General features: G+C 45.1%; 1 protein-coding gene across 4 annotated transcripts in view; it reads right to left on the bottom strand.

The window, feature by feature from the left end:
• The window catches only part of LOC144826893 (GTPase IMAP family member 8-like), a 258208-nt gene that overhangs the window by 55019 nt on the left and 180290 nt on the right, over nt 1–22899 (bottom strand). For all 4 annotated transcript variants that reach the window (XM_078685353.1, XM_078685355.1, XM_078685354.1 and 1 more), the window contains one exon: nt 134–364. In XM_078685353.1, coding sequence (XP_078541479.1) covers nt 134–364 — 231 coding nt within the window. The remainder of the gene's footprint in view (nt 1–133; nt 365–22899) is intronic.

The raw sequence follows: 22899 nt of genomic DNA, 5'->3' as shown, positions 1-22899 counted from the left end.
CATAGTACAGGAGGTCACTGTAAATTAACCCTATCTGTTGATCAAGGATGTTCTCCACTTACATTCTACACATCACACACCGTATGAATGAAGCACTTCTGTACTGTCGTGAATTTATCAAGCAGTGTCTCACCTTCAATAGGTTCAATGCTGGTTCCTTGCATTTCTTCTCAAGATCTGTTATCAGGGCTTGGAGAGAGGCGATTTGATTGGACAGTTTGCAGATATTTGCATTTTCTACCATGCTCAGTGTCTTCTCCATCTCCTCCAGCCTCTCATACATCGCCTGCTCCTTCTCTCTCATGAACTGGCGCAGCTCTTCAATCTCAGTCCCAATTTTCTGCTTCTCCAACATCACCTCATTCTGTCAGCATCAAAGAAATGAGGGTTAGATTCTTGGAAACTCTCAATGAGATTCATCATGTAGAGTGCGCAGGATGGGTGGCGTTCTGAGAGGGGGAACCAAGCCATTCTTACAACCAAAAATAGGAATGGTGCCATGTATTGGGCCACAGTTGTGCTAAGCTAAAGCTAAGCAAGAAAATGGTGTTATTTGCAGCTGCACACTCTTGATTCCTTTTCTTCCACTGTCTTTGTTCTATGTTCCCACTAAAAATAGCCGCTCACTAGACTTTCCTCTTTCCACCCACCTCCTCGACTGAGCTGTGTACTGCACACTAACACAGACCCCCACTGAGCTGTGCAATGTCCAGGTACACAGATCCTCCACTGGGCTGTGCACTGTCCATCCACCTCCTCCACTGACTGTGCACTGCCACCAGCACAGACCCCCACTGAACTGTGTAATCCCCAAGCAGATAGGCACCCTTCTGCGTACTACCCACCCACACAGCCCTCCAATGATCCATACACTACCAACCCACAAAGAACTTCACTGACTTGGGCACTGCCCACCAACACAGCCTTTAACTGGGCTGTGCACTGCACCATACCTACATTCCCAATGGGCATAAACTGCCCACTCACACAGAACCTCACTAGTCTGTGCATTGTCCACTCGCACAGACCACAAACCGTAGCTGCTGCATTGAGTTGTGCATTGAACACACACAGCTCTCTACAGAGTTGTGTGCTTTCCACTCACACCACCTCTCCACTGAGCTGTTAATGGTCCAAGCCCTCAGTTCTATTGTCAATCTGTCCACTGAGGTATACACTGCCCACCCACACAGACCAGAAATGAGCTGGACACTGCCCATCCACAAAGCACCCCACTAAGCTGTACACTGCCTGCCAAAGCCCCCCAAAACAAGTAATTCGAACTGATTGATCATATCTTTGATAGTGTGAGGGAACTACATACAATTAAAGAGAGTTCTAACATTGATGGATAGAGCGTCAAGTCTCGGTTGAAAAGTATATAATGGCGGTTGAGGAAAACACTGACAGTAGTTCGTGCCATCCTCATGCTATAAATATTTCCAGGCAGGAGGCCTGCTTGTCCTTTTATTGCTTTATATTCATCAAAAATCTGCATATTATCTATCAACCGTTCCACCCAAGAGAGCCCATCCCTTCCTTCTCTCTCAAGATATTCAGGGATAGTGATGGTTCAAGCATGACATTTGATTATGGATCCATTGAATTTGATGATAATGTTGTGTTTCAGGAAGTTGGTAGAAGTTAATAGACTAATGATGATTGATTTGCAATCTCTGGATTAAGATGGACTTGAATAACCAATCTTCTTGTCAGACTCTGTTTGGGGAGTCATGGGGCAGAAAGAGACTCTGTGCTTCAACCATGGATTGCTGAAGGGATTTGCCAATAATGATCTATGTTCGGCCCTAATATGACTCGGCAAAAGTGTATCACTTGCCTCTCAGGGTACTGAGTATGAGCAGTCACAGACCTCTCAGGAAGGTAATGTGGGAGTGTTTAACATGCAACAATAAATCAACACACACAATAATCTTAGGCCCAGATTATTACAGAGGATTGTGTTCCCCTTGCATCATGCAAGGTGACGCAAGGGCAACACAATCCTTTAAGTCAGATTCACCAAGCAATGCAAGGCCACCTTGATTGGCCCTGCATGGCTTGGTAATTCCGGGGTAAGGAAAGGCAGAGCAAAGGCAGGGAGGCATTACTTTGAGCGTGGATGTTGCTATGCTTTTTGGCACATTCAGAGATTTACCAAGACATAAATACATTTGTCATCACTTGGAAATTCACGGGGACTGGCCTCCAGGGCGGGGTCCACTGCCAAAGAGCCACTAATTTCCGCCACCATCCGGAGAGCATCTTGCTGTTCGTTAAGTATAAGCGAGGCCGGGGGGGCCACCTCCGCCTAAGGACTCCGCCGTCTCGCCGGTGAGGATCTCCGCCTGCGGCAGCATCTGGATCCCCGGGCGCGCCTCATAGCCATTGACGATGTCCCTGCGCTGGGCTCCGTGTCAACACCCAAGTCCAACCAAGCCTCAACCGCCTCAGGGGTATTGAAAAAGTGAGTTTTGTCCCAGGCCACCACTCGGAGCCGAGCTGGGATGAGAAGGGAGTACTTCAGGTCTAACTGGCGGAGCCGTTGTTTCACTGCCAGGAAAGAGTGTCTTTGGCGTTGTACCTGTATGGTGTAGTCAGGGAACAGCATAATCTTGGCGTTTTCAACCCTGATATCTGACAGTTTCCTGGTCTCCCGCAGTATGGTATCACGGTCGCGATAGTTTAGGACACGGATAAGCATGGGTCTTGGGTTGGAACCCGCCGGTGAGGGCCGGGTCGGCACTCGGTGAGCCCGCTCCACCACAAAGTGTTGAGAGAGGGTGCCCTCGGGAAGCAGGCCCGCCAGCCAACGTTCCATGTGCACCTCCAGTTCTCTACCCTCCCACCGTTCCGGCAGGCCAAAAATACGAATATTGTTCCTCCGCGCCCTTCCTTCCGCATCCTCCGAGCGGTCCTCCAGAAACTCCACCCGGTTGAGGAGGTCTTGGACATGTCCGTCCATCTGCGTGACCTTGGGCGTGAGGTCAGTCATAGTGACTTCCAGGGCAGATGTGCCCTCTGACAGTTTCTTGTGATATGCCCGCAGGTGCGTGAGATCTATGGCAACGCTATCGATCTTTGTTTCCAGGGAGGTGCGGGTGAGCTGCATGGATTCCTCGAGGAGCTCCATCGCTGCCAGCATTGCGTCCAATTTGGAGGTATTCTTATCCGGCTCGGCTGGCTTCGCCATTTTTCCTTTTACCTGCGTGCCGCTGGTTCCGGCTCTAGTCTTGGGCCCCCAGACATGGGCGGTGCGGTGTGAACCCGTGTGCAGTCCCAACCGAAATAGTCTCCCCAGGCCCCGAGGTAAGGTGCAATCCGCTGCACAGACAATGGGAGTCAGCTTCTGAGGAGAGGAGAGGCAACAAGTCCAACAAAGTGCGTTAATGTCCCTGTTGCGGGCCAAGGCAGGCGATGGCCACGATGTGTAAATAGAGCCAGGAGTGATGCACACCCCTGGCGCCTGGCTGACATCCGGCAGCTCGCCCCATTCACGGGTAGTCTCTTGCTTTCAAAAGGTTCACCAGTGATGCTACACCTCTCCGGTCTTCGCCAGTCAGCTCACCAGTGCGACCAAGTTCACGAGTGGGCCAGTTGGTCCTCACTAACACTCCAGGGCCTATAGCAGCTGATCTTGCATCGCCCCTGCCCTCAGCACTCTACTCTCAGAATGTTCCATGGACGGCAGCGCCCGTACGACAGCAGGGAGCCCCAGGCAAGGGCAGCTGGGAAAGGATATCCTCACCTACTGTCTCTGCCAGGTATCGCAGCAAAGTCCGTGTCTCAATCGTTGGGTGCTCAGGGGCCTCCAAACAATGGCCTCGCGGTATGAAAGGATGAAGGGAGAGGGGCAAAACCCCCTCTCGCTGCCAGGGGAAAACAAAAGTGACCAGGCCCAGGAGTGTCCGCTGGTCCCACGTGCCTCCTTTAGGGCACCCCACCAGGAGTCCAGCACAAGGGGTCTCAGATCCTGCAAGCAGCTGAGGGGCCCTCCGACCGCAGCGTGAGGGCTGCCCAGCATAGATGCGCCCGTAGCCCGGGGGACCAGTGAGCAGGGCAGCTCCTCACGCCACAACTCGGGCAGCCCCCAACGGTCGCAGTCCCCACAACGCCGCATGTCCCTCTTTCACCTAAGGGATGGCTGGGGCCAAGCGCCATCCGGCCCGATGCATACCCCAGTATGGGGGTACACAGGTGGGCCCCGCAGTCGTAGGCCGTCCCCGGCCTGGCACCCAGCACGCAATCCGTCCGGGTTGGCCAAATGGAAGGGCTGTCTGCCACCGCCGCCACCCAGGCAGGCCAAGGCAATGTGCAGGTCGTCCCGTAGATGGGCGTCAGGAGGGCAAGCCCATGCGGCTCCAGCGACGGCAAACTCCGGATCCAAAAACGCCGTCCGGGGGTTGCTCACTACATGTCACGGGAGCAAGGCCAAGTAGCCACAATGCCGCCACGGCCTCGCATAGATGATCCAGCCGGCTGGAGAGGCGGCGAGGGAGGCAGCACGTCTCCGTCAACACCGGAGCCCCCAGGAACCAGCTTTCTGCTCCAAATTTGGTCAGTGCACGGAAGGCAGTCTCCCACAGCTCCGCTTGTGTTTTGGGCAAATTCCGGGCTAATATCGCGGAGAAGTGACCTGCAATGGGGGAGCTCGGCACGGAGCTCTACCCGGGCACGTCCACCACCATAGCGTGCTTAGCCACGCCCACCCCTGTTAGGGAAACTGTGATGCAGGAGCAGGCATATGCCTAGCTGGAGCGTTCTTCTTTAGATGGAGCCCTATATAAACAGGAACAGACTGCAAAAGAAAAGTCTTGAATTGAGATCCCGGAAGGACTTAAGTAAGGTGCAGCTCTGGGTAGGCCGACGGCAAACCCTCAGTTGCAGCCAAAGCGAAGGCCTTTGGCAATCAGGCAGTTGCAGCTCTGATCTGGCTCTACATCAATCTTTAAGTTGCAGGCTTCACCGGGATTATGATGATCATGTAGAGGCGACACTAACTGGACCGTCAAGGAGCACAGAACAACCGTTCTCACAAGGAACATAGATGAAAGATTCAGGGGCATTATGGTCCTCACTAGAATGCTCTTGAGTAGTTTGCCTCTTCCTGAATGTGCTGGACCTCACTCCTCCCAAAAGTGTTGGCACCTGCAGTATCAGGCAGACACCTTCCCTCTCTCAGGAGTCAGGCAGTCTTCAAGGCAGTTCATGGCAGAGCCACAACTTCTCCAGAAGATAGACAAGACTTCATGTTATGTCCCCTCACCTCTTGACGATTGGCTATCAGGAAAACAGCATTCCTGGTTACACAGCAGTTTTAGATTATATGTGGATTATTCACATTGTTGGTAACAAAGGTATTTGAATTGGAACAAAGTGGGTTGTTTCAGGCCCACTTCTACATACAACATTTAGAGAGATAATTTGGATTCACTGACTCAAATTACAGAACCGTTTTGGGGTGGTTCACTTGTACTTCGAAACTACACATTCCATCTTTGGACTCTTGGCATAGAAATAACATAGATTATTGTCACCCAACTCAATGCCACTCATTTTATGCACTTCAGAAGGGAAAAAGGCTCAAATATGAATATACTTTGAACAAACAAAAGATAAGAGGCATTTGGCGAAACAGGAACAGTTTGTTTAATTAAACACTTCGGCTGGAAAACAGTTACAAAGTACAATTAATCTGAGAAGTGTTTTATACATTTTTTGGGGCATAATAAAACAATTTTGGTGATCCTTTTTTGTTAAAGAATGTGGCCTGTTTGTCAGTGGACCATTAATAACAATGGGGTTTCCCAACAAAGCCCAGAACCTGGGGATTGATACAATAAACGAACAGTGGTTCTGCTACTTTCAATACTAGAAAAAAGGCAGCTTACTTTCAAATCTGGGCCCCTATATTGGCCTGTTCCTTCCATGAAAAACACAAATCAATTACAATGAATTCATCAAAAATACGAGACTTCATCGCTATTTCTAATAGTCTTCTCTATATACTAGCATACCCCAAAAATAAGCATTGGATGTAGCTTGGAGAGAATTGGAGTGCAGAGAAAGACCACATGTTGTACCTACAGACTTCATCATAGATCTATTCGAAATAGCGATGAAGAAAAACTATTTTGTTTTCCAAAAACAATTCTTTTACCAGACAAAGGGAGTGGCTATGGGGGCAGGGTTATCCCTGGATATGGCCAATCTCTTTGAGGAAAATGAAATTTTGCCTGACCAAGATGCCCCCTACGTGTACCCTATGTTACATGTATGTGCATGTCACCCATGCATATTTCTCTTAGTGGCCTGAATCACAAGGCCTCTGCAATCACGTCCTGCATTAAGGTGCCTGTCATCAAGTTTCCCAAACGTTAAGCTAACATGAAGGCCCATGTATTTGCATTGTGCACTTTTAAATAAATATCGTAATGAACCCTTTTTGTGGTTCAGTCTGAGCCACTTTCTGAATTAGGGTTTTCATGACTCCTGACACACTGAAAGCTGCAGTTACGTATCTCTGACCTCGCATACTTCTAGCTCAGCCGAGCAAGGGTTGCCAAGACAGTATGTTTTGCTTAACAGTTATCTGCATGCCCGGTGAAAAAGGTAAACAGAACCCGTCTGCTGAGATAGGGCCCAGCTTTTCTGTCTCTGTTTAAATGAAATTACAGTACTTGCATCTGTTAAAAGCTCACAGCCCCCATGTAATGAACGAAGAAATATATGCTTTTTCTGATTCTTAGTGATGAGCAACCTTTGCTTCAGATAATACATCCCCTGACTTAAGATATCAGTTAGTACCAGACGTGCTGGTCGCCTTGACACTAAAGATCTCTCTACTAGACTGAAAGTCAGCTCTCCTCCCAGTTACACGTCAATTGCACGTCATGATCAAATTGCGTGCACAAGTAGGGCAAAGTTCCAGCCTGCCATGTAACTCCTCTTCTGTGTACCACCCACCTATGACACCTACCTATCACCTTCCTATGACTCATCAAGTGTACTCCCTCATGCACGCCCACATGCTCTTATCTCTTTCTTTCTTGCTCTGCCTGGAGCGCTCCTCCCTATGTACAAGAATAAATGTATAAATGTATGTACTCTACAAATAATGTTAGAAGACCCTTCCTGAACCTCAGTGGTGATATGAACAGATTCTCCCTTAACTCGAGTTATTGGAATAAAGCCCTTTTAACTTGGACACCACGGACTCTCTGCCTCTCATTTGATACATGCTAATTGTTAATGCCTAGAAATTATGCCAGGGTAATATTTTATTTACCACATTAATTTGGCGCCCGAATAGGAACTATCCCTTTCCCCACGCGCCGGCGACGTAGGTCCAGCCTTTGCCCCCTTCTACAGCCGTGACGGACTTTAAAGTGTACACGCCATCGGGATTTCCCGCTACTCCCTCAGGCCCACGGAGGAGACGGACTGCGACCAGGCGTCCACACGAGGCGGTGAGGATTGCGGATCATCCCAACCAGAGCCCACCCGTGAGAGAGCAAGGTCCGAGGTTTCCGAGGCCCACCTGTTCCAAGGCGCAAGCGTAGTATCGAGTTTCCGAGGCCTTCAAGTTCTGCTTCCCAGTGAGTACCACTATGGGGGATGCATCAAGTTCAAGACGGGTTCATTTTATATGAACACGGTCAAGACGGGTTCACGGTAAAACGTGAGCACGGTAAAGACGTGCCTCATTTCCATGAGCACGGTCAAGACGGGTTCGTTCACACGAACACGGTCAAGACGGGTCCACGGTAAAACGTGGGCACGGTAAAGACGGGTTCACGTTATTCGTGAAAACGGTAAAGAGGGGTTCGTTCACACGAGCACGGTCAAGACGGGTCCATGGTAAAACGTGGGCACGGTAAAGACGTGTCTCATTTTTGAGACCGGTATGGTTGTACTGTATTCCAGTGCATACAGTTTTTCAAGTACATGTTTAGTTCTCTGTATTGGTTTAGATCATGTTTGTTTTAATGTTATGATGTTTTAGTGTGAATGATTGTTGATTGTTTCAGTCTATTCTTTGTGTATTGTGTTTTCATTGTGTTGGTTTCAACATGCCACTGTTTTCAAAATTACGTCAGATAGGGACCAGAAAAGGTATACTAGAAGAGTCAGTTAACATCCCGCCTAGAGACACACCTGGTCATTATATGTATAATAAGCATGGATTAGACGCCATCTTGTTTTTAGATTTATGGGTAACAAAGGACCTGGAGGAAAAGTATAGATGGCCTATCTCAGGAACATGGGATTCAGAATGCATTATGAGAGTAGAGAAAGCGCTATGGAAAAAGAAGTCAAGACCCTCTCAGAAAGATGCCATTGAGTTATGGCGCAAAGAGTCACACAGGAGAACAGAGAAAGAATTGAATAAAGCAGATAGAACTAGACAAGCAGCGGAAAAAGCCAAAGAAAAAGAACTACGGGAGGAGGGGGAACGGGTCAAAACAGAACAGACTGATAGAGAAAGAAACGCCGTCGTTACTGGTATTTATCCCGTCCTGGCTGAAGAACTAGCTAGAGTGACCACCTCAGAGAGACCCAGTAGGTCGCGAACGCCACCACCTGTAGCATATAGAGAATGTAGAGTAAAGCCGACAGCATCAGAGGCGTTCATTTCCTCGTATCTAGACGATTCCCTTCCGGACTACGTTAATGCAGGTTTCCCTCCACCCCCACCAGCAGATCAGCTCCAGCAACTTCAGCAGCAGCTAGTAAAAGATGACGTAGGTCCCGGGGCAGTGGGAGGGGTGCCTACTGTAGATGTAGCCATTCCATTTTGTGTATATGATCCAGAACCAGGAAAAGGTTCAATGGTCGTGATTTCACGTAGGCTAAGACAAGCCGTTGCATATCTAGAGACATTACCAGACATGAAAGAACACCTAGATAAAATGTACCGTTTCATTAGAATGGGGGAGGGACCAGATAGTATAGCACGAGCCATGGCACAAAGAAAGGTAGGGGTTAAGAACTATATCCTACGTTTTATTATTAACTGCCTGATCAGGGAACAAGACGAAGGAGACGGAGATGTAAAACAAGGTTTGATAGAATGGAGCGAGCACATAGATGCCGGTAGACATGATAAACAGGGACAGATAGATGCCATGTACAAGAAAATACGAAAGGAAATAATAGAAAGACACAGAAAAGAATCTGACGAGAAGGGCGAGTCATCAGCGGAAGAGGTAGAGGATCGTCAGGATACGAAAGGCAAGATTAATTATGTAGGAAAAGCGCGACAGTTTGACAGACCCAAGTGCCTTGATTACCATAAACAAGGGCCAGCTATAAAAGAAAGGTATTCCCTTGAAGCTCTATTCCAGGCTACTGAAAAAGCACTGAAACAATGGATAGGGAGCGAGCGACCTCCCACACAACACGAAATAGAGTTGGCCCGGTCAGCCACCCAGTCGGTGTCCAATTCCAATATATACAGCAGTGATATAGTGGCTCAGACTTTCTTAAGCCTTCCACCGAACGAACAGCGTTTGGCTGGTATTTACATGGTCCAACACTTGATAACGTTGTATGAGAGTCAATATTCTGATCCTGGTCACTTGCATAAATTACTAGACGACATTTTACTAGACAGATGGACAGGTTTAGGTACCGAATTAATTAATGTTATTCTGGATCAACGACATAAGTACATAGATTCTCTGACTACATGCGTGCCTCCAGTCTCACACCACGGTAGACATAACGTACACATAGACAGACAGAACCCCCTACGAGAGGTTCATCCCGTCAGGAATGCGGCCAATGAGTTACAACGGGTGTATGTTTACACCCCCTTAACGAAATTAGAAATCCTAGAAATGAAAAAGATGTTGCCTTGTCATGATAAAGACCCAGGGGGGTTTCACCGAGAATTAAAAGACATCCTCCGCATAGGAGATTATACGTACGCTGACATTCTGAAGTTATTAAAAGTACTGTTACCTGCAGGGATTTATGAAAAGCTTAAGGAAAAAGACTGGGAAGTGGGAGATAAAAAGTTAAGTTGGGATGCATTGGAAACAGAAGAAAAAGGCAGGCTCCCTGGAGTTGGTCTTGGGGAAAGGGCTAGAGAACTACCTGAATTCCTGATACAAGTTTTGCCGAGATTATTGATTACTAAAAAGGAAGACTGGGATGCTATTTCAGCATGTAAAGAAAAGCAAGACGAGGACACAAGTGATTTCTATTCTAGATTTGAGAAATGCTTTACTATTAATAGTGGCCTTAAGCCAGGTAGCGAGTCATTTCCACATCTTTTTGTGAGCAAATTAGTTGAGAATTCCTTACCCCAGATCAAGAATAGAGTACTGAAGGTTGAGAGTACTTGGCAAGCAAACATCCCTTCACAAATGTTACAGATGTTACAGTATCACCAGAACAGGATTAGAAAAGAGACGCATGAAAGAGACAAAAATGAAAGTGCTGGTTGCCCAAACGGTACCGGCGAATTCAAACAAACATAACACGACACCTGTCAAAGGGAACTGTAATTACTGCAAACAACGAGGTCACTTTGTAAAGGACTGCACTATTCTGAAACACAATATAGCTACAGGCAAGACAAAAGAACGACAGTACACTCCTAGACAGAATAGCACGCAACAGAACACGCAACAGACAGTAGCGAATTTTCCTCCACCACCGCCTGTACAGGGCACACCACAAATGTATCAGTACACACAGTCTGACTATCCTGAGTATCAACAGTTCTCATGAAAAAGAATCCGAAAATGCATCACTGACAGTTTTACATTTCCTGGCAGATAAGGGACACAAAGTGTCCCCTTCGAAGTTGCAATTCTGTGAAAAGCAAGTGGTGTACCTTGGACACTTGCTTTCCAAGGAGGGTAGACAGCCAACACAAGAACGTATACAGCTCATTGCTAACCTTTCACAGCCCAAGACACAGAAGGAGGTACGTGCCTTTATTGGCCTCACTTCATACTGTAGGCAATGGATTCCCCAGTATGCCTTTCTAGCCAAACCACTCATACAATTGACAACACAGGAAGCAGCGTCTTCGTCTGTACTCCCTTGGACACAAGAACACACCTTGGCATTTGAGGAATTAAAAAGAGCATTATGTCAAGCGCCAGTTTTAGCGACTCCAAGTTACAGTAAACCTTTTATGCTTTTCGTAACTGAACAAGATGGAACAGCGTTATCTGTCCTCACACAAGATCAAGCAGGAAAACACAAGCCTTGTGCTTATTTTTCTAGTACACTAGATCCAGTGGCCCAGGCTCTGCCTGCTTGCCTGAAATCAGTTGCAGCAACAGCCCTAGCCATAAGACAAAGTGACTCGATAGTGCTAGGACACCCCCTGACAGTACAGGTTCCACATGCAGTGGAGGTTCTCTTAAATAGGACACATACACAACATTTGACTGTAGCAAGACTGACAGGATATGAACTGACATTATTTCAACCTCACATAGAGATCAGACGTTGTAATATTCTGAATCCTGCAACACTTTTGCCCTCAAGTACAGTAAATGCACCGCCACACGACTGTGTGGAAGTAATGAATATAGTGACGAAGCCAAGACAAGACCTGACAGATATTGCACTTCCAGACCCAGACTTAACGCTCTATGTAGATGGATCATGCATGAGAACGAGTGCAGGAGAATTAGTAGCAGCATATGCTGTGACCACTGCTACTAAAGTCATAGAGACACAGAAAATAGACACACTATCAGCACAAGCAGCAGAGCTCATCGCTCTGACACAAGCCTGCATAAGAGCTAAGCACTTGAAAGTAAACATTTATACTGACTCACAATATGCTTTTGGCGTTGTTCATGATTTCGGGGTCTTATGGAGGGAGAGAGGTTTCTTGACCTCCCATGGGACCAAGATCCAGGACAGCCATTTCTATCCTGAAGTGCAAAGCTCACACCAAAGTTACAGACACCATTTCCCAGGGTAATAACCTGGCAGACCGAACAGCTAAACTTACAGCCCAGACACCAACAGACACGACAAGGACAGAGGTACCATTACTGACAACATGAATGACAGTCAGGGATCCCACTCAAGATGTACTCGACATACAGACACATGCCACTGCAGATGAGATAAAGAAATGGACTGAACAAGGAGGGGTCCAGACTGAACAAAGTTGGATGACTAAGGGAAAAGCTACATGGTTTCTTCCAGATTCTATGGTACAAGTAATCATAAACACAGCACATAGACCAGCACACTTAGGAGAAAAAGCAATGATAGACAGCTTACAGAATATCTGGTTTAACAAGCACCTGCGTGCAGCAGCGAAACAGAAAGTACGAACATGTATGATCTGTTGCCAGTTCAATCCAGGTAAAGGCATTCCGGTGGAACAAGGCGGATTTCATCCTCCTGACCACCCTTTTGAGGTTCTCCAGATGTATTATATCCAAATGGACAGATGTAGAGGTTACAAGTATGTCTTGGTAGTTGTGTGTGCACTATCTAGATGGACAGAAGCATATCCAGTTCCAGATTATACTGCTGTGACAACAGCCAGGCAATTAGTGCGTGAGTACTTCCCCAGGTATGGATTGCCTCGGGTCGTATATTCCGATAACGGTCAGCCATTCTCCTCTGAATTAATGAAACAAGTGTCTCTTCTGTTAGGATATACTTGGAAATTCCATTGTGTAAGACACCCTGAAGCAGCAGGCCTTCTAGAAAGACATAATCAGACAATTAAAACAAAGCTTCCTAAGATATGTGCAGAAAAAGGCGTGGATTGGATGTTAGCCTTGCCGGTTGCCCTCTTTTACATGCGTATGGTAGCCCATTCCAGAACAGGCCTATCTCCGTATGAAGTAGTTTTCGGTAGACCGCCAAATATGTGGGGTACGCCTTTGCCTACAAGAATAACTGATGTTGACAGTAACATGCTGACAGATTACCTGGCTTCCTTGATGTCTGCACTACTCTCTTGTCGTTCACAGGTTGCTGCCGCCTTCCCTGACAACACCCAGGTCAAGGAACATGCCATAGTACCAGGGGATTTTATTCTCATCAGGAATTTTGACCGATCAAGCCCCCTTGAGCCGCGTTGGAAGACACCGAAGTTGGTGCTACTAACCACGAGGACCGCAGTGAAAGTGGAAGGACGCAAGGGGTGGATCCACGCTCAGCATTGTAAAAAGTACTTTGGACAATCTGGTACTTTAGTAAAAGATACAGACACTAAAGACATTAAAGACAATACAGACTTTGCGCCGCCTGCGCCGCCTTTGCTAGAAAAGACTCCACAGCAGGAGTATAAATCTAAGTTAAGATCTAGTGAGTCAGACGTAGTTTAATTGTCTAAGTCCACTCGGTGGTGAATCGGTTAGACTAGATTTCTGACATGTATAAGATCACATACGAGAATAGTAAAAAGAGCGAAAAGAAAGCTAAATACTGCAAGCTATTATGCAGTAGATGTATAGTTACTTTGATCATTCTTTTTATTCTGTGCATTGTTATAATCTGTGTCAGTTTATTACTACATGTTTTCTTTCCTATTTCCTCACATATACACTCTTCCAGTAACAGCACCATAGAGCATACATTTAGTGAACTGCCACCTCATGAATTGTCATATCGACTTGCATTGCGTAACAATACCTTTATTCGAATGTTACACCATTCTCACCAGACCAGCAATGCGACTGATTGCTGGGTATGTGGCCAACTGCCTCCTTATCAAAAGACGAAGGGAGTTCTGCCCTTCTATCCTCTACCGTTCTCACACAATGGTTCATGTGGAGCATGGTTTGCCTTAATGACCTCAATAGATAGAAAGTACATAGCTTATCCAGGTGGCTGGATATATGGAAACCTGAATAAAGTAATGAATGAAGCATGTTTTCCAGACAAAGACGGATATCCCCAAAGGAAGGGAACCGATCTAGAGAATGAAGAGTACGAGCAGGGAAATGCATCCGTTAATTTTATAATGTTAAACGTTCAGCCCAAGCAAAATACAGGTCCACCGTTTATTTCAGTTCTACCAGCAAAAGGTGATTTATGTGTTAATAAGAAAGGCTCAGTACATATGGGACACAGCGAGTGTAAAGTTGTAGTAGAGTTTAATGATAAAGGACTTTCTTCTTTCAAAACATCACGCCATACCTATTTCATTTGCGGTCAGACAGCCTATGTACATCTGCCCTTAGACTGGGGTGGGACTTGTTATATAGCATTCTTATTGCCACCTGTATTCTTGGCCCCATCCCATTATCATAGAGATTCACGACTAGAACATGTTAGAGTAAGGAGAGAGACAGATGCCTCAGGGATTGATCAGACTGAAACAGCTTGGGAGCAATATACAGATTTCAACAAAGGATTCTTTTTCTTCATAGGTCCCGTCCAAAACAGTAAACTGATACGCAAGTTAACAAGGACTCTTGAGGCAGTAGTGAATGTGACTGCATCTGCCCTGGCGAACTTGACCCAGGAACAGTCTGCTATGAGACTTGTCGTTCTTCAGAACCGCCTTGTTCTTGATGTCATCCTAGCGGATAGGGGCGGAGCTTGTAGAGTGATCAGATCTAGTTGTTGCATTTTCATCCCAAATAACGCGCCATCTGTGTATGCAGCAATAACAAGACTCCACAAGATTGCTCATGATATACATCAAGACCCAGGCACATGGACTTGGTCCAGTTGGCTCTGGGGTGTGATATCTGCTTGGGGATGGAAAGTGTTGTCCTTCCTAGGAATGATCCTACTTATGATATTTGGTTGCTGTCTCTGTCTGCAGTGTGGCCCGGCCATTTGCGGCCTGTGTGCAACTGCATGTGTTCCACATCCAAGTATACAAAGGGTTAAGGACGAAGTAGGGAAGGACAAGGAGGGAATGAGGAAAATGAAATTTTGCCTGACCAAGATGCCCCCTACGTGTACCCTATGTTACATGTATGTGCATGTCACCCATGCATATTTCTCTTAGTGGCCTGAATCACAAGGCCTCTGCAATCACGTCCTGCATTAAGGTGCCTGTCATCAAGTTTCCCAAACGTTAAGCTAACATGAAGGCCCATGTATTTGCATTGTGCACTTTTAAATAAATATCGTAATGAACCCTTTTTGTGGTTCAGTCTGAGCCACTTTCTGAATTAGGGTTTTCATGACTCCTGACACACTGAAAGCTGCAGTTACGTATCTCTGACCTCGCATACTTCTAGCTCAGCCGAGCAAGGGTTGCCAAGACAGTATATTTTGCTTAACAGTTATCTGCATGCCCGGTGAAAAAGGTAAACAGAACCCGTCTGCTGAGATAGGGCCCAGCTTTTCTGTCTCTGTTTAAATGAAATTACAGTACTTGCATCTGTTGAAAGCTCACAGCCCCCATGTAATGAACGAAGAAATATATGCTTTTTCTGATTCTTAGTGATGAGCAACCTTTGCTTCAGATAATACATCCCCTGACTTAAGATATCAGTTAGTACCAGACGTGCTGGTCGCCTTGACACTAAAGATCTCTCTACTAGACTGAAAGTCAGCTCTCCTCCCAGTTACACGTCAATTGCACGTCATGATCAAATTGCGTGCACAAGTAGGGCAAAGTTCCAGCCTGCCATGTAACTCCTCTTCTGTGTACCACCCACCTATGACACCTACCTATCACCTTCCTATGACTCATCAAGTGTACTCCCTCATGCACGCCCACATGCTCTTATCTCTTTCTTTCTTGCTCTGCCTGGAGCGCTCCTCCCTATGTACAAGAATAAATGTATAAATGTATGTACTCTACAAATAATGTTAGAAGACCCTTCCTGAACCTCAGTGGTGATGGAACAGATTCTCCCTTAACTCGAGTTATTGGAATAAAGCCCTTTTAACTTGGACACCACGGACTCTCTGCCTCTCATTTGATACATGCTAATTGTTAATGCCTAGAAATTATGCCAGGGTAATATTTTATTTACCACATCTTCATGGTTGAATATGAAGCCAGATTCATCTATGGTATCGATAACCCTTTCACAGCCAATATTGTGCTGTGGAAGCGGTATATCGATGATGTCATCATGGTCTGGAAAGGTGACTCTTCAACTGTTGAGAGATTCTGTATCTGGCTTAATGAAAGATCTTCAGATATAAAGTTTACAATGACATGCAGTCTGGATCACATTGATTTTCTGGATCTAACAATTAAACATGAGGAAGGGAAACTCTATACTACACTGTATGTAATGTAATGTAATGTAATGTAATGTAAATTGATACTTGTATAGCGCGCTACTCACCCGCAAGGGTCTCAAGGCGCTTGTACGAATACCGCTGTGGAACCCATCCTGGCTTTCCCTGTGAGGTGTCCACTCCTGGGCACCCCCAAGGTGGAGGCCAGGCATCCTTAGCGTTGTGGGGGCCGTTGTGGAGATTAAGCAAGCTATTGCCCAGAGTTGCAGAGTGGGACTCCATGATTGGAATAGGCACCGAAGCGAGAAATATCAGGTCCGAGGAAATTGAGTCCAAGACCCGCCGAGGCGGGAATTGAAACCTGGTCCCGGGCTAGACCTCTGGATCAGGGTCTGCCGCTCTAACCATTGAGCCACACTTCTCCACTGTATAGAAAACCCTTAGAACGGAACACTCCGTTGGGTTATGCGAGTCATCATCCACGCAACCTGAGAGACAATCTTCCCTATGGGCAGTTTCTCAGGTTGCGGAGGAATTGTTCCCATAGAGTAGATTTCATTTGCGAATCAGATGACCTGATTGAGAGATTAAAAGAACGGGGATACCCTAGGGGTCTCCTTAAGAGATCAAGAAAAAGAGCGTGGTATTGCCACAGGGAGACACTGTTGGAGGTGAATTCCAATAAAAGTATAAAAAGTGAAAGGGTTGTTTGTGTCACTACTTTTAGTGACAGGAGTAATGAGATTGAAAAGATCGTTAAAAAGAATTGGCCCTTAATAACAAATGATTTGGGAACTAATGATCCTCCATTGTTTGCTTTTAAAAGGGGCTGTAATATAAAGGATCAAGTTGTCAGCTCATTTCTTAAGGCTCCCACTCAACCTGATCTACGGGCACAATTGATGCTACCTCCTCTGCAAGGTCACTACAAGTGTAGTAGATGCAAGGCTTTTGAGCTGGCGATCGAACAGAAAGAATTTATGTATCAACAAAGAAGGTATACTCTGAAACATCATACAAATTGTAATTCAACTGATGTTATATATATCATCAAGTGCCCATGTGAGAAGGTATATGTGGGGCAAACAAAACAAAAAATAAAGGTCCGAATATTACAACATTGCTCAATGATTCGACGCAAAACACAAGGGGCCCCTTTGGTTGATCATTTTGGAGAAAAGAACCACCCATATGACAGTTTAAGATGGTGGGTTCTAGAGAAAATCATACTCAATGCTAGGGGTGGTTCGGTAACTTCAGTATTGAGCCTCCAAGAATGTAAATGGATACATCTTTTAGACTCGGTATCTGTAGGACTGAATGAACAAGAGGAAATCTCTAGGCAGATAACACTGTTAAACATAAGTTTATTATCTGTTGCACTTGGATAAATGTAATATGAATATTTTTAAACTGAAAATTGTAAGATTATGATGCGGTGGCGGTCATTTGACCACCTTGAACTAGGACGAAATTGTTTGTGATTTGTTCCTTTGCAAATGTGATATACTTGTGGTGACATAAAGTTCAAATATTAGGTAAACAAGCTAAGGAGAATTGTTTTATGAGAATTATTTTCATATGACAAATAATTAATGATGTCAAAAAATCACTTAATATGTTGATAAAAATTCCAGACTGTGTACTCTGGTAAATAATGATAATGTTATTTGCATTGTTTTATGTGAGATATTGGCAAATATCAGAGTTGAATCGTCAGCCCCGGTTTAGCCTTCTACATCTTGTGCTTTGAGTGAATCTGACTGAGGTATTGATAATGAATATGTTTTTCCAAGTCTCTCAAATAGACATGGTTTGAAAGCAGTTTCTATAAAGCTTTATGGGATTTGGTAGGGCTCTAAGTATAGAATCAGAGCAACGTTGTGGGGGCTTGGCCTCAGATACAGCGATTAGCTCATTGATGTTTTTGATGGAATAGTAATTCATACGTAATATTGCCGTTCCGGTCTCTATGGCATAGAGATTGGACTACATAATACTATCGACGTCTGACAGATGTGAAAACTATGTAGGACTAATGAAATAGAACATGATATGAGACTTTATCACCTTTTTCAGTATTATTCCCGCAGCTCTAATCGTTTGAGGGTAGATATATGAATGTTTATTTCCAACTCGTCTCCATGACGACGACGTGGTGGTAAACGTCATTTAAGTCATCTAGCGTCGAGTTTAAGGCATCTGTCAGATCTAATAAAGAATTTGCAGTACAAATGAATTCGAATATGATGGGGGTATAATATCTTCCATCATTATAATTTCCTTCCCAAGAATAATGTATTTGATGGAGGTTATATATACATGAGTGGTTACTTTAACTTGTTACCATGACGACGACGTGTTTTTGGAAGTCATTTACGTCTCTAGAGTCGGGTAGCAGAAAGTAGGAAGTTAACTGTTGCGTACATGCACTGATGCCGGCGTGCAAGATGACGGGGATTTGGTGAAGGTAAAAATCGTCGTAATGTGTGTAGTTTGAAACAGTATTGACAGCACGTTTTTAAATAGATCATAGCCTAATGGGAGGTTTGTCATTTTGCTAATCAGCTTGAGACAGCAGCGTTTGCGCCCCAGATCGACCTTACAGGTGTTTTGCGGTTTCAGTAGAGGAATAATACATCTGACTTGAATTGAGGTGGCAGCTTTTGTGCCCCAAGCCGACGTGTTTGGTCTTACGCCACGGAAAGAGAGTGGGATTTATCCACATTTATATAGGTAAGATATTTTATATCTAGAAGCACATCATTTGCTTGTTTATGTAAGGATAGTAGAAAACAAAGGTTAAATATCAAATTCTTTTACCTTGGTTTTCCTTATAGTAATCCAAATACTTCATTGACTAACTGCGGTATACCCAGGAGGGTCATATAAGAAAATACAGATGGTATTGAGACTCTGATACTTTGACAAGCACGAGAGGTATGTCATGACGGTTAAACAATTCCGTTTTGGGTATTGAAGAGTTATTTGGATTTTGATAGTAGCTAAAATGGACGTTTGTTGATCCCTTCACAGCTAGTGATTAATACGCTGCAGTAAGGAGTTCAATGGCCTGATCTTGTCGCTGTTTGTTAAATTGGATTGGTGACACAAGTACGGAAAAGGTGAGTTTTTGTATACTCTCCTTGATGTGCTAAGGAAGAGCATGACATGTGTCTAACTAGGCTACTATGTCTGCTCTTATATTTTCTGATGCATAAGGTGAAGGAGTTGGATTCCCTTAATAGGAACCAGCATTTGATTTATTGATTACTGTAGACGCCACATCGAATTAAATTTGTGAGCATTGATTCTGCAATGTAATATAGAAGAGAGCTCTCCCGGGTTAATGGGAATCCCCTTTATTTAACATAGATCTGTTTTGGTTCTTTTTTATATAGGTTGCACACATTTTTATGTAGTCCTGACGAAGACCCCAGATTGACAAATCAAGTGTATGCGACACAAAGAGGGGTCGAAACGTCGACGTGTTTAACAAAACATGCCAATCAATGTCAAATGAGTGACAGTACAATTCAATTCTGAAGTTTTGACATATGATTCACATTTGAGAATAGGATCTGTTCTTTGATTAATTAGATGTTGTATATTATCATTTATTCATGCATATATTGTAATGTGTTGTGATGTGCATATTCATGTAATGTTCACACTTGCCCATGTTTGCTATGTGATGTGATTTATTTTGTTATTATTTGTATTGTGTTTATACTATGTGTGTGGATACACTATTATACATAATCATTTTTCAGAAGGAGAACTCTCTATGAATTCATTGTAATTGGTTTGTATTTTTCATTGAAGGAACAGGCCAATATAGGGGCCCAGATTTGAAAGTAAACTGCCTTTTTCTAGTATTGAAAGTAGCAGAACCACTGTTTGTTTATTGTTTGTCAGTGGAATCATAAATAAGGCCCCCTGATAACCAATGAAAATGGGCTTTGACCTTGCGTGGACACAATGGGACCAGTAGGTAATGTGTCCAGATGTCTGGCATGAGGGGCACTTGATTGCAGCGTGCACTGTGTGTGCTGTGCATTGGTTGGCTTATCTTTCTAACTTCTTGTGTCATCTGACTTCATGTTGTTTGAGAATGCACGCACCCCTTCAGCCATGTGTGCTTTATTAGGGGTAATCTCCCTGGACCATTGTGGTGTCGCTGTACATATCTGAGGGATTGATCTGAGTTTCCGGTTCGGGTGTTAATCTGCCACCTACGTGCCACCCCACCAATGACCTGTCAATCAGTAGCCTAAGGCCTAGGTCTCAGAGCCTGCCTGGCCAAGAATTTCTGAATTGGAGTTGACGAAGAATTCATGATGGGTGAATTTGATAATAGAGATGCAATTTTGTTATGATGCATGAATGTACCATTATTCACATTGACTTTGGCACCCTTTTCTTTAACCCCCTCACTTCGGTGTCTGGTTCATCCCCCTCCAGTTACAGGGTTGCAGACAACACACTTCAATAATCTCAGAGCATAGTGATCACCCTCCATTTTGTTCTAGACCTGTCCAGGGGTTATCCAAAATGGATCCAACAGTCCTCCATTACTCTGGCTCACTCACATACCACAAACGTGCTATACTCACAAATGCCTAATACACATCCAGGATTTTTTCACAAGGGAGGTGGCATAAAGACAGAATTCAAAATTTACATAGGAGAGCCAGAAGACATCAACCTGAGTGATGCAGACAAAGTGTTCTGGTCACATTGATTTCTCTTTATCATGGCAAGGTGTAATACCTGCTTTAAGCAATCTACCCATTACAGGGGCAGTAGTGCACTGCCAGCAATGACGGCACATTTGGTGTGCCTCTCCAGATCTCAGAAGAGGTCTAGGAACTATCATTGTCAGGGATAACCCTAGCGCCCTGTGCACATGCTTAGATTAGACTGATACAAGTGCCAAAATAAAAATCAGGAGATAAGATGTATACACAGTTGGGTACTCAGGCAGGGGATTGCACAAGTCTACCACACAGGGGACACTTTCATCCTAACACCACTGGAGACTGTCCCCTATATTACTGTGAGTATTGTTCCCCTCTAGTACCACTGAATACCATACTATTAAACGTATAGAGTATTTTTAGTGGTGGTTATAGGAATAAAGTGCTGCCTGGACAGTGATTTATTAATCCTTGTTGAATGTGTGTTACTTCTGAGCTTCTAACCTCACACCACCTGCCTGAATAAACCTCGGGCTGCTTGACCATGTTACACTGAGGGTCAAGTGCTTAAGAGGTATACTTGGTGCTTATTTTTGGATCAAATGGGAACTATAAGCCCCAGGACACCAAATAAAAGGCTGTGAATCACTCGATCTGAGACCAGTGATGCCTGAGTACCCCAGTACTCCTGAAGTACTGGGGTGCTCACTGATTATTGTGCTATGTAAATCACAGCCAGCATTTGCCAAACACATCCTTCTGTTGTGTTTGTTGCTCCATAACAGTGTATGAAAAGGGATTACTCCGCAGATGAGCTGACAAAAAGAATAAATAGATGAAGACCTCACAGGTGACTAGAGTGCAGAGTTGCAGAAGACAGTTCACCAGCCTAACTGCAGATGGGTCCCCACTGAACTATGCAATTCCTGCCCACATTGCCCCCAATAAGCTGTGCAATGCCCCCGTCATACAGCCTATTGAACTGTGTGGTGCCCACCCACACAGAACAGCAGTGAGCTGTGCATTACACAGCCCACACTGAACTATGTACTGCACACCCACACAGCGCTCTACTGAGCTGTGCACAGCCAACCAATATAGGCCCACTAAGCTGTACACTGCTCACCCACAGTTACCTCTAATAAGCTATGCACTACCCACACACATAGCCCACAACTGAGCGGTGCAAGGCCTACCCACACAGACCCCACTAAGCTGTGCACTGCTCAAACTTACATAGACACCCTGAGACATGCACTGCCTACAGCCACAAAGCCCTCTACTCACTTGGTTGTGCACTGCCTATACACACAGACCTCTCTGAGCTGTGCACTGCTTACACTCAAACAGACCTATCGCAGACATACCTGTTGACTTCCAACAGACCTTTCAGTTGCATTTATCTGGACCATTTGGGTACTCTTAATTCAAATGGTGCATTCAAATGGACAAAATTATTAAAGATTTATAAGTCTTTAATAATTAATAGGGAGAAGATGTGACGTAATGGCCTGAGCTGCCAACTTCAGAGCCGGAGGGAACCAGGATCTAGTCTCAGCATCAACATCCTGTGATTTGGGGCATACCACTTAATCTCCCTGTGCCTACAATTCAGCACCTTGAGACCGGGTGACTTGCCGCACTATACAAATCCTGGCGTTTATTAGGGCTTATGCATGCACTACATTCCACTTGAACCTGGGCCCTGCTTTCGCCCTTGCTTTCGAAAGCATATAGGGATTCTATGGCAACCCTGTGTGTAGAGGTGAGCAGGGGTTATCTTTGGCATGTGACTCTCTTGCCCTGACTAGTGGTGGTTTCTGCCTGACTTTGGCGCAAGCCTAAGCCAACCAGAAACCTCATTTCTAACAGAGAGGATTAACCGTGACTTAGAGCAATTCTTTAAAACTAGGGAATTAGGTTCCGGAAGTAGCTCAATTTACCACCTATATGGAGGACAAAGAGCACTTAATGGTCTCCCTTAATGATCTCTGGGTGGCCAGACCCCTTACCAGGTCCACTTTGGCATCAAAATGTATGTTTC

The sequence above is a fragment of the Lissotriton helveticus genome, chromosome 4_1 (assembly GCF_964261635.1).
Source record: "Lissotriton helveticus chromosome 4_1, aLisHel1.1, whole genome shotgun sequence".
Taxonomy (NCBI): Eukaryota; Metazoa; Chordata; class Amphibia; order Caudata; family Salamandridae; genus Lissotriton; species Lissotriton helveticus.
This window is presented reverse-complemented; position numbering and strand designations above follow the sequence as displayed.